This window comes from Adiantum capillus-veneris, chromosome 9, assembly GCF_014529385.1.
Source record: "Adiantum capillus-veneris isolate H3 chromosome 9, ASM1452938v2, whole genome shotgun sequence".
NCBI classification, from domain to species: Eukaryota; Viridiplantae; Streptophyta; class Polypodiopsida; order Polypodiales; family Pteridaceae; genus Adiantum; species Adiantum capillus-veneris.
This window is the reverse complement of record NC_140939.1, coordinates 96,390,830-96,402,605: the sequence shown is the minus strand read 5'-3', so window position 1 is coordinate 96,402,605 and position 11,776 is coordinate 96,390,830. Positions and strand designations below refer to the sequence as shown.

Sequence of the window (11,776 nt, the reverse complement as noted above, 5' to 3'; positions counted from 1 at the left end):
AGGTAGAGGTAGCCAGGTTCTTCAGTTTGACGGACAGCAGCTAAGCCAAAAAATTCTTAAGTAAAGGTAGAATGCTCACCTACATCCATATGAACAAAACAACATATTTGTTAGCTTTGTATATGTATTATATGTGTCGAAGAACCTATCAGTTGTTATCCTTGTCCTACTTAAAAAAAATTCAAACTTAAACTACTATCCAAAATTTAAAGTTCCTAATAGAGTGTCAGAAGGCCATCACCCCTTCTGATGTAAGTGGGTCAATAATTAAACCCTATTCTTTATTCCAAGTTAAACCATTCTCCCAAAAGCAATCATAAGGTCATGACCCTTCTGATTCAATTGTTATTAGTAGTTTTTTTAATATATTTTTGTTTTACAAAACCGAAGAAAATTATATAGTTATTTTTTTCCAAAAATGATTTAGTTTATTTAATTATGTATCATACTCTTACCTAATGCTTAAAATTATCATCCGTATAAGCTGCCCAACCAAACTGCATAATCAGGGAAGACACTTAATAGCCACCATTTCCAAGGGGTTAGGCCTTTGGATGCATGTAGATTAGACCAACAAAAACTTATGATTCAAACACCATCAAATAAGGTTGTATATTCCAATGCACCAGTAAAAATATATACATGACAGTTAATCAAGCATTAGTATAATGCCAATTAAACCTTCCCAGACATAAGGGACAATCACACAATATCTGTCCAATTAATTTTGACAGGAACCAAAAAGGGTATCAAAGAAAACTTATTCAGTATCTTTGTGCAGCAGAGAAGATCATCCTTCAAAAAAAATTTCCTTCAACTCAAGAAGATACTTATGACATCCATCAGGCCACCCCCCCCCCCCCCCTTTTTTTAAGTAACCCTAGTTTATTCTCAGCCACTTAACAGAGTGAATAATGATAGGTAGTCAAGCAAAAACTTGAGAGGGAGACAACTTCCATAATGAAGGTCTTCATCCACCATAAACGCACACGGCAACCCTCACTCTCTTTTTCAGTTTTTAATGAAAACAAAAAATCAAGGCTAAGTGAGGGAGTAAAACACCCCTCGCCTAGTTAAATAGGCGGCCAATCTGTAGGTGAAGTTACGTCCACAATCCTCGAGGTTTACAAAGCATTTCCAGTAAGAAAATCGCCAAGCAATTCATTATTACAGGAGCTAGTGCACTATATATATTTTCCAGTGTTGCAACATACACATAGTTTCAAGAAGGCACACGGAACATAGATTAGGAGGATGTTGGGAGTGCAAAATTGCTAGGCGGGCAGATAGGAGCTACAATCGAAGCATCAATGCCCAGAAAAAATCATCGTTGGGAAGAGGGCGAAAGTTAATACATTCCCAAAGATCGCGTATGCAACATAAAGCCTAGTAGATGGAGGGCACCAACTTTAATTGCTTGGGAGATGTCCTACCAATTAAAGATGTTTTCTATCAATAGATGAGGTCCCACGAAGCAGGCATAGGAGTATTACCTACCATATTGAGGAGATTTCATTAGGTATCCCATAAAAGGAATTTTAGCAAGCCTGTAGTCTTAAGGTAAAAGTGACCTTTGTGTGTGTGTGTGTGTGTGTGTGTGTGTGTGTGTGTGTGTGTGTGTGTGTGAGAGAGAGAGAGAGAGAGAGAGAGAGAGAGCGAGCTTCCATTGCCAATTAGGCCCGCCGGGGGGGGGGGTGTGTCACTATGTGTGTATATCGAGTGTGTTCAAGGAGTATTTTTAAAACTCCTTGTTTGTGAATTTGTGACAAATAAAATAAACCCTTTTCCTAGTCAATCTCTAAATTTTTTTTCCAATGCCATTTTATGCTACCCTTCTGTATGTGAAAGTGTGAGAAAAAATAAAATTTAATAACCCCTTAGATTCTACACTCACGTGATAGTCACATGATTATTAGGCTTCCAAAGTTCAAGGTCCTATGAGAGCTCCCATATGAATTTCAATAGAAGCTTCCACATTCGACCTACACTTTTGACAACACCAAAACTCGTCCTCGAGCAACTTTTCAAGCATTTTATAAATTAATCACACCCTTATGATTATGAGGTCGAACAACGTCGTATAGATATTTGCATTGAAAACTTTGTACTAAGACTCAATTTTGCTTATTTTATATCTATATTAAAAAGACAACCCTACGCTCCACATGGCTGCAAATGCATGCAGCCACAAGAGCTAAGACGTTGCCTTTGCTTTCAGCCTAAGCCACATAGATGTGAGAGAGAGAGAGAGAGAGTTCCAAGCGTGCGCAGAGCTGGCAGTGCACTCAGCTCACGTGGAAGTGTGGATGGGCTACAGCTTGGCTCCTCGGCTTCCCCTTCTCCTTGCCACGCAAGAGACCCTTCGTCTCCATGCACAACAGAGCCACGAACCAAGAGGAGCTGGAGTTGTCTTTGCCCATAGCTCAAGGCTGAGCCGATCCCACCATCGACCCGCACAAAGAGAGAGAGAGAGAGAGAGAGAGAGAGAGAGAGAGAGAGAGAGAGAGAGAGAGAGAGAGCTGCCCGTAGCTCGCGGGCAAGCTGCACTCAAGCCAAGAGCAGACCAACCATTAGCTCAAGGTTGACATAGAGAGAGAGAGAGAGAGAGAGAGCTCCCCGCAGCTCGAGGGCAAGCTGCACTGAAGCTGAGAGTAGATCAGGCACAATATTAAGAACTACGCAGCTCAAGGAAGGGACTCTTACTTTTTTCGCTCATCGTGTGTCTGTTCCAGTAGTTGCCCACGCTCCTCAGCCTAGATGTAACCCATCCTTTGCCTTCTATATTTCCCTTCAAACCACTGGACGGAATGGCGAGATTCATGAAGCTATGCCCACTATGATAAGATCTCCTTCTGATTCTGATGGGGCACATCGCCCAAACGTCCCAATGCATCATCATTTGCTTTGATGATGATGGTGTGGATTATTGTGTGAAAAATTGATTGCCTTTGCCTTCTCTCCTTCCACCACAACTTGGCAATGTGGTTAACCTGCTTTTTGTGTGGAAGCACTTGCACAGGGCATCGTGGAAGCTTTGGAGAATGCTACCAACTACCACCAAAACAATATCAACATCGACAAGTTTGAAGAATGCAAAGCATAAGCAGGACAAGATGAAGCTCAACTTGGGAAAGTTGGCGGTTGAGTTAAAGGGATAGCATTGCAAAAGGCAGGTATACCGACCAAATCAGCTACGCAGCTGCACTCTCTCTCTCTCTCTCTCTCTCTCTCTCTAAGCTCGCCAACTGTGCCAATATCGTCCTTCGAGCCTTGGCCCTGTTGTGGCCAAGAAGCGGCTTGACACTGTAAGGCCCTGTTGTGGCAAAGAAGCGGCCAAGGTGCAGAGCTAGACAAAATCAGCAAGCTAACATCTATGACCTTGCTACGTGTTGGAGCTCCAGGGGTGGTGCTACGAGGATGAGCTAGGCGGGGTGGATCACGGGACCGAGAGTACGTGCATCGAGATCACGAAGGATACGACCAGCTAGCTTGATTTGCAATGGGTCTGAGCCGGAGAGGAAGAAGGAGAGACGAAGGTCAAGCTGTTGTAAAGACGAGATATTCTCTCTGACAGCGCCCGACGCTGGGAATCCTTCTTTTATTTTACTGCAATTTATTTTGTACTCGGACATTGTATAAGATCCACCAAGCTTGTATCAATTTGCTCTCATGGGTCATTTTGGCGTTTTGAAGACGTTTAATATAACATTTCATTTCATTTCATTTCTCATTCTCTCTCTCTCTCTCTCTCTCTCTCTCTCTCTCTCTCTCTCTCTCGTTTTGAGATACGAGACCACGTTCACTATCGATTCAGAGACGGCTTTAGACCATTCACTAGAGTCATGAGAGATGAGGATCAGAGATGCCTCGGGTTGTTTTGGCTAGAGCTGCACAGACACAAGGGAGTCTCTTGAACAATGGGAGACATCCACAAAGGGAGATCAATGACTTCATTAGAGTTGAGACTCGACAATCAGATGAGCAAGCTTCGCAACAAACCTCAGAGCCCACCTTGACGAGAGGTATATCAACTGAGAGAGCCATTGAGCTTGGGAGAGCTAGATGCCCACGTCTAGCTCTCCCTAGAGTCATGAGAGATGAGGATCAGAGATGCCTCGGATTGTTTTGGCTAGAGCTGCACAGACACAAGGGAATCTCTTGAACAATGGGAGACATCCACAAAGGGAGATCAATGACTTCATTGGAGTTGAGACTCGACAGTCAGATGAGCAAGCTTCACAACAAACCTCAGAGCCCACCTTGACCCGAGGTATATCAACTGAGAGAGCCATTGAGCTTGGGAGAGCTAGATGCCCACGTCTACGAGGGCAACCGCGACATCGAGGGAGGCTCCATCAAAGGAGCGGAACTATTCTAGCATGATATGGAAGACGTCCAGTACGACTATTTATAGAGGCGTACATTGTCGATTCTCTTCAAAGACCGATGCAATACATTCTCGGGCAACGCCCGATATCGGGCATCCTCGAACATTGATGATGATGATGATGGTCATCATCATTTTTTACTTTACTTCATTTTATTTTGTACCCAGACATTGTATTAAATTCAACAAGATTGTATCAGTTTGGTCTCATAGGTCATTTTGGCCTTTTGAAGACGTTTAATACAACATTTCATTTCCTCTGGTACGTTTCTTACAAAGCTACCATGTTGCTCTAATGTACTTTTGATTATTCAAGCATATGGGATTACGCAATGCTCGGTGAGGGGTAGGAGTTGCGAAGGTAGGTAGGGCGGATGGAATCAAGGGATGTGAGGATGAAGAAAGAGAGGTCCCATCAATTACAGTGTAAAGGGATAGAGTCGTAGTCAGGGTGGCAATGGATGGAGAAAGAGGTTGCTAACATGGTGGAAAAGAGGCAAGGTGATAGCAAGGGGGGAGAAGCTTCAACAGGGTGGTGATCAATAGTGTAGTTGTTGAAACTGGCCCTGATCGGCACAATTGCAACTAGCTCAAGAATTCTCTCAGCCTACATAAACTAGCATACAAACACAATACACACACACATACATTGATCCATCTTCTCTGTGTTGTTCATGCACAACGTCGCAAGATCGCTTTCTCTCTTGTCGGCCTCTGTCATGATGGTCACAATCTCTCTACCCTCCAAACCCCGACAACCCCTATCTTTGAATGTCCGTCTTCCTCTTATTCTCTTTCTTCTTCTTCTTCTTAATTTTTTTTTGGGAAAATGTGTATAAGAAAGGATACACAACTCTCTCTCTCTCTCTCTCTCTCTCTCTCTCTCTCTCTCCCTCAATTTTAGTATATAGATGACAGCCTGGGAGCCCAACGTAGTTGCTGCACCGCACGCGCTGTATATGGGCTCAACTTTGTTGCCAGAGGTGGTGGCGGAGACGATGGAGGGGATGTGAATGATGTGTCCACTGATGTCACCAACGATGTGGACCCTAATGTGAAGGTTATGATCAGCACATCATTTGGCATGCCGTTACGCAGGCTTGAGTTTGGCTTGGTTGTGCCCGCAAAGCCAAGCACTAGGTCCATATCCTATCTTTGATTTCTTTATGCCGCCGGAGGTGGAGTTAGTCTCATGCGTAAGTTAAAAGGTGAGAATGTAATCTGAAAGTATGGCCCATTTATCCAAAAGTTAAAACAGACCACGTGGCAGACGTCAAGCAATTGAAAGGCTGAAGTAGGGCCACGCTGGCAATCCATTGATCAAAGATGGTGTGAATGCTGGACGGTCTGGATAAGGCCATGCTGGACTATCGAAAGGTTGATAGTAGCTTAGCGTTATCCAATTGTAAGAGAGCGGAGATGGAGGGTGCAAATGAGGCCACGTCAGAAGATCTAAAGGATACTGTGTCGGACTGACGATCAAGGGGGGGGAGAGAGAGAGAGAGAGAGAGAGAGAGAGATTTTTGCCGCTGTGCATGGCTGCTTGATCATGAGTGGGGGAAAGGCAACTTGAGTGTGATTGTTTACGTTGAGAAGAGGGGCAAAGACTGCTCGCGTGAAGCTGCATATCGCTGGAGCACGAACGGGGGGTTGGAGGGAGAGAGAGAGAGAGAGAGCTCTCGCGTAGACCTGCATATTGCTGAAGCAGGAGAGAGAGAAAGAGAGCGAGATCAGAGTTTGTGGGCGTGCTAGCTAGTTAGAACTTTGTGAATGCAAGTATTTGCGTTTGGGTGTGGGTTTGTCTGTGTCTGTGTTGTGTGTGTGTGTGTGTATGTGTGAGAGAGAGAGAGAGAGAGAGAGAGAGAGAGAGAGAGAGAGCTAGCTAGGAGAGCATTGTGTGTGTGGGTGTGGGTGGGTGTGTGTGTGTGTGTGTGTGTGAGAGAGAGAGAGAGAGAGAGAGAGAGAGAGAGAAGATGGCGAGTCCAGAGAGCTCGGAGGACTCGGGGACGCAGGGCTGCGCAGGAGGGGTACTACTGGGGGCGGCGGGAGCTTGGGGCGGCTCTGTAGGTGGGGCAGTGAGGGAGCAGGATAGGTTTCTGCCCATAGCCAACGTGAGCCGCATAATGAAGAAGGCGCTGCCGGGAAACGCCAAGATATCGAAGGAGGCGAAGGAGACGTTGCAGGAGTGCGTGTCGGAGTTCATCAGCTTCGTGACGGGCGAGGCGTCCGACAAGTGTCAGCGCGAGAAGCGTAAAACCATTAACGGCGACGACCTTCTGTGGGCCATATCCACCCTCGGTTTCGAAGACTACGTGGACCCCCTCAAGCTTTACCTCTCCAAATTCCGTGAACTCGAAGGTGAGCGGGCCACCAACGCCCTTGATAATAACCCCCCAACAAACCTTAGTCCTCCCCCCACCAACCTTAATGCTAACCGCCCTCTCCCTCACATTTACTCCTCCTCCTCCTCCTCCTCCTCTTCCCCTTCATCTTCTTCTCCCTCCTTGGGCCCGCACCTCACCCACCCCAATGGTGCCCCTTCCAATGGCCTCATGGCCTCTACTCAGCCGCCTCTCCATCCTCAAGGCAACATGCACCTCTACCACCCACCCACGCCCCCCCAACTTGTAATGCAACATCATGTACAATCATCTCCCCCTCTTGTTGCTCCCTTTTTTGGACCCGCATCGAAGAAAACTTCATGATGCACACATCTTTAAGCAATCTTTTCATCATCACCATATTTCGTGCTCAGCTAACCCACCACATCTAAAGCTTTAGATATGGAGTTGGGTTATGTGCGATATCTTCCTAGATTTTTGCCCCTCCTGAACGTGGAGGTTAAAAAAGTTAATTTCAAAATCTTTGAGAACTAGTCTCATGTGGAAGTTCTTGGCAATGGGGATGTAATGTTCTCCTTTTGCATACTAGTATCATACTTCACTCTTTATCTTTTGCATCATGATCTTTGTACTCCCATATGACTTCCTTATGAAGGAAGTTTTACATCACCAAAGATGTAATTGTATGTAATTTTAATTCAAGAAAATGTATTCTCGATGCTATTGGCAGTGTTGGTTTTTTCTTGATGTATCCTGCCCCCAGCATTAATGTGGTGAATTATTAGTTAGTTGCACTCTATGGCCATTATGGTCTCTAGAGGATGTACATGTTGGAATTGGAATCAATCATGCATAACTTTAAATAAGACATAGTATAGTTTAGAGTTGCATTGTATGCCCGCACACACACACACTTGAGGAAAATGATAAAGTGATTATCAATATGAATCAAAACAATCTAGGTTGTTAAAGAAGGGCATGGCCTGATCTTGCATCTAGCTCATTGGTCTCCTTGACATACGTTTTCACTCATGCAATGGAATTTGGATGGAAATCGTAGTGCTTTTAATGGCCACACACTCTTTTGAACCACTCATAGTTTTTTTTTTTAATCCAATAGCCAAAGATCTCTAGTGATTGCCAACAAAGCATAGGGATTATGTGAACATTTACAAAAAAATAGTGTGGAATATCGTACAACTATGAATTCTCTAGCCATCCAGCTTGACTGTGTCATGCATCTAGCAAGAGAAGCTATGTATCTTGGTAAACAATAGCTATTAAGTCTAGGGCATGTTACCATATACATGCGTTAGTAATGTGTGTGAACACACTAAGGACTGTTGGGGCATTTTATCCCTCACTAGGGGGTTTTTTCCCCCGTGCATTGTATATACACCCATCACTCTAGGGCTAACTTATCTTTCCATTCCACACTAAGTAATATACTCTCTGTTTTGTGCCTTGAGCTTCCTTCATCTTCTCCAAGCTATGTGTGTTTCCTTGCAACCCTATTTCCAACAATTGGTATCAGAGCAGGTTACCTCCTCTCGAACTTAGTCGTCAGCACACCCCTGCTCACACTTCTTCAATTTTTGTGAGCTTTGGTAAGCGTCAATAGGTCAACATATACTTTTCTTCGGGCTCATTTCGAGCTTCGTTCACACTACAAGCAGTACTGTGAAGGTAATTTCGTCCTTTTGTGAAAAATTTATGTCAGTGTTGTTTTCTACATAATAGGTCCCTTACAGTCTTCTTTGGGTTGTGCTATGTAGCACGCATTAGTCTCGCTTCTTTAATCCTCTTTTTGGGCAATTTTCACATCATGTGCAGACATTTTCCATGGCTGACAACAACACAAATGTGTTCAAGATGTTTGTTGCTGAGGATAAATTGGATGGGGACAAGTACCCAATGTGGGCTTACATGATGTAACATGTTCTTGTGTCAAAGGGAGTGTGGAATGTTGTGCACGGCATTGATGTACATTCTAGTTCTGAGGATACAAGGGATGTTGAGGATGTTGCAGGTTTTGGTGGCAGGGTTGTTATTGCCAGAGTTGTTTTGCCTACGACTGAGCAGGCTCATTGGGATATAAGAGATGTGCAAGCTCATGCATTGATTGCGTTATCTGTGAAGCGAACTATTACTCCTCACATTTATTCAGCTAAATCTGAAAAACAGGCTATGACCCAAGGAACTCTTGAAGTTGTCAAGTTTGATGCATTATGCACATTGTTTTTGCAAGAGTCACTTTCCAAAAAAACAAGGCTAAATAGTGTGCAGTTGAACACACCTTTATTGCTGCTCAAAGAAAAAGTGGTAACAGCAATGTAGCCACTTCTCATGGTTCTTCTGCGAGTGGAAAGGCACCTATTTCTAATGCTTCTGTTGGCAACACTTTGTTTGAAAATTATGGTGACAAAGGCAAAAAGAAGATGAGTTGCCATTATTGTAAAGCTAATGATCACTTTATCGAGCAGTGTTCAAAATTGAAGGAAAAAGAGGCTAAGAAGAAAGAGGTTGGTTCCACTACAAACGCAGCTATTGTAGAGTCTTATGTGAAAGGAGATTGTGATGGTGATGTAGACGCAGAATGGGCTTTTAGTGTAGAGTGCACTTACGATCCTTCTGCCCATGATGTGTGTATGTAAGTTGTTGCAGATGCTCATGTGTGGTACTTTGACAGTGGTGCTACAAAGCACATTACCTCTCATGGTGATGTTTAAAACTCTCGAGGATGTCCCTCATGGGAATTTAGTCACTTGTGCCAACAATGCCTCTTATCCACTCAAGGGAGCTGGAAAGATTCCCACACTTGTTGATGCACTATATGTACGTGGGATCAAGAAGAACCTTTTGTCTATATCTGCACTTGCTAGACTTGGTCTTGTTGTGAAATTTGTGGATGACAGATGTACAGTTCATGATCTCAACTTTAGTGATGAGATTGTTGCATCAGACATTTTATGTCATGGGCTGTATAAGCTCACTTTGTATGACAGGTGTGGGTAGAATTTTTCAAATGCAGCGGTGGATTCAAAGACTGTTTCAGATGCAAAACTTTGGCATGCACGTTTTGGGCATCTAAATTTTGCCAGTTTGCTGCATTTGCACAAATTCGATATGGTTGCTTCTTTACTGCCTCTTGAAGCACCTGTTTAAAGCATGTTTGTGAAGGTTGTATTTTGGATAAGATACAGTGTTTGAAGTTTCCAAAGGATGGTTCAGTTAGGGGCTACTTACATGCAGGTTGCAGCTTATGCATAATGAGGTTTGTGGGCCCATGCAAACTCTATCCTTGGGCAATTACCTTTTCTTTTGTGAATTTCATTAATGATACTATAGGCATGCATGGGTATATCCGCTTAAAGGTAAGTCCGAAGTGTTTATTTGCTCCAAGCAATTTCTGACTATGGCTGAAAATGTCTTTAAATGTACTATGGGCACCCTCCGTTCCGATCGAGGGGGGGAGTATATGTCTCATGAATTTAATGCATTTCTGGCTATTCGTGGGATAAAAACACCAATGTACAATGCCGTATACACCTCAACAAAATAGTGTTGCTGAGAGGAAAAACAGGTCGCTTACGGTGGTCAAGAGTCAAGCTTTGCCACATTCGTTTTGGCTTGAGGCCATCGTGTGTGCTACTTATGTACTTAACAGGTGTCCTACAAAAGCTTTGCATTCTATGACTGCATATGAAGGATGGCATGATAGAAAGCCACGTACTGATCTTATGCACGTTCTTGGTTGTTTGGCTTATGCTTTGGTGCCACAAACGCATCGCAAAAAATTGGATGATAAAGCTATCAAATGTATTTTTGTTGGTTATAGTGTTGAAAGCAAAGGTTACAGGTTGTATCACCTGCAAGAAAAGTGTATCTTGGTTTCACGGGATGTTGTGTTTATGGAAGATTTTATTCAGCCCTTACTATCATGTACTAGAGATAGTAATGTAAGCTCACATGACATTTATGTCAATTTGTTGCCTCTTTTCAGTGGTGGAAATTTGAATGTAGATTCAAATGAGGCAAATGTACATCCTATAGGGATTTCTAAAAATGTTACAGATTAGTCTATTACTAATGCAGATGTACATGATGTACTTGATGAGGAAAGGGTTGAGAATGAGCAAGCTAGAGGTATGCCAAAATGGTTGGTGCATACTTTGTGTGACATTAAATTGGATGCACCTTTGTCTAGTTGTACTCGTTCAGGTTCTTGCCATGCATCGTATACATCAGATTGTTGTGCTTTGGCTGTGTCTAGCTTATGTGATGTTGAGGAACCTCTGTCTTTTGATGAAGCACAAAATTCAAAAATTGGATGGTTGCCATGCAATCAGAATATGATGCACTTATAGAAAATGACAAATGGACTTTATGTGATTTGCCTCCTAGCAAAAGGGCCATTGGTACAAAGTGGGTTTACGAGTTGAAACGCAAGCAGAATGGTGAGATTGATCGCTATAAGGCTCGACTTGTTGCAAAGGGTTATGCATAGCAAAAGGCACAAATTATGAAGAGACTTTTGCTCCTACTTATCTTTTCGTTGGGACGTACATTAATCAGATATTGTTACTGCTTTCTTGAATGGTGACATATTTGAAGAAGTTTATGTAACGCAACCTCACAATTTTGACATTAAAGGGCAGGACATCGTGCTTGGTATGAGAAAGCTGACACTCATTTAGTCAAACGAGGCTTTCGAAATAGTCCAATAGAAAGCACTATGTATATTGTAAAGCGTGAGGGCGATGTACTTCTCATTGTTGTTCTATATGTGGATGATTTGTTGATCACTGGTCCGAATGAGGCACATATTGCTGAATTTAAGGCTGATTTGAATGCTACTTTCAAGATGAAAAAGTACTTAGCATATGAGTGAGAGTTACTAGCAAATGTGCATGCTCTTTAAAAAGTGTGGACACAACATGTTGCAACTTTTCAAGTTTGCACTAATTATGAAAGTCTAAGATGGCTTTGAAGTCAAAATGAGTTAAACTACAGAAAAGGTCAATGGACAAAATTTGTATAAGATTTC

General features: G+C 43.1%; 1 protein-coding gene across 1 annotated transcript; it reads left to right on the top strand.

Annotated features, from left to right (window-relative positions):
• The first annotated feature begins 5,889 nt into the window (after positions 1–5,889).
• LOC147450847 (uncharacterized) lies at positions 5,890–7,447 on the top strand. The gene has a single exon (XM_086519860.1). It carries the CDS (start codon positions 6,361–6,363, stop codon positions 7,090–7,092), a length of 732 nt encoding a protein of 243 aa, XP_086375986.1. The 5' UTR covers positions 5,890–6,360; the 3' UTR covers positions 7,093–7,447.
• The last annotated feature ends 4,329 nt before the right edge of the window (positions 7,448–11,776 follow it).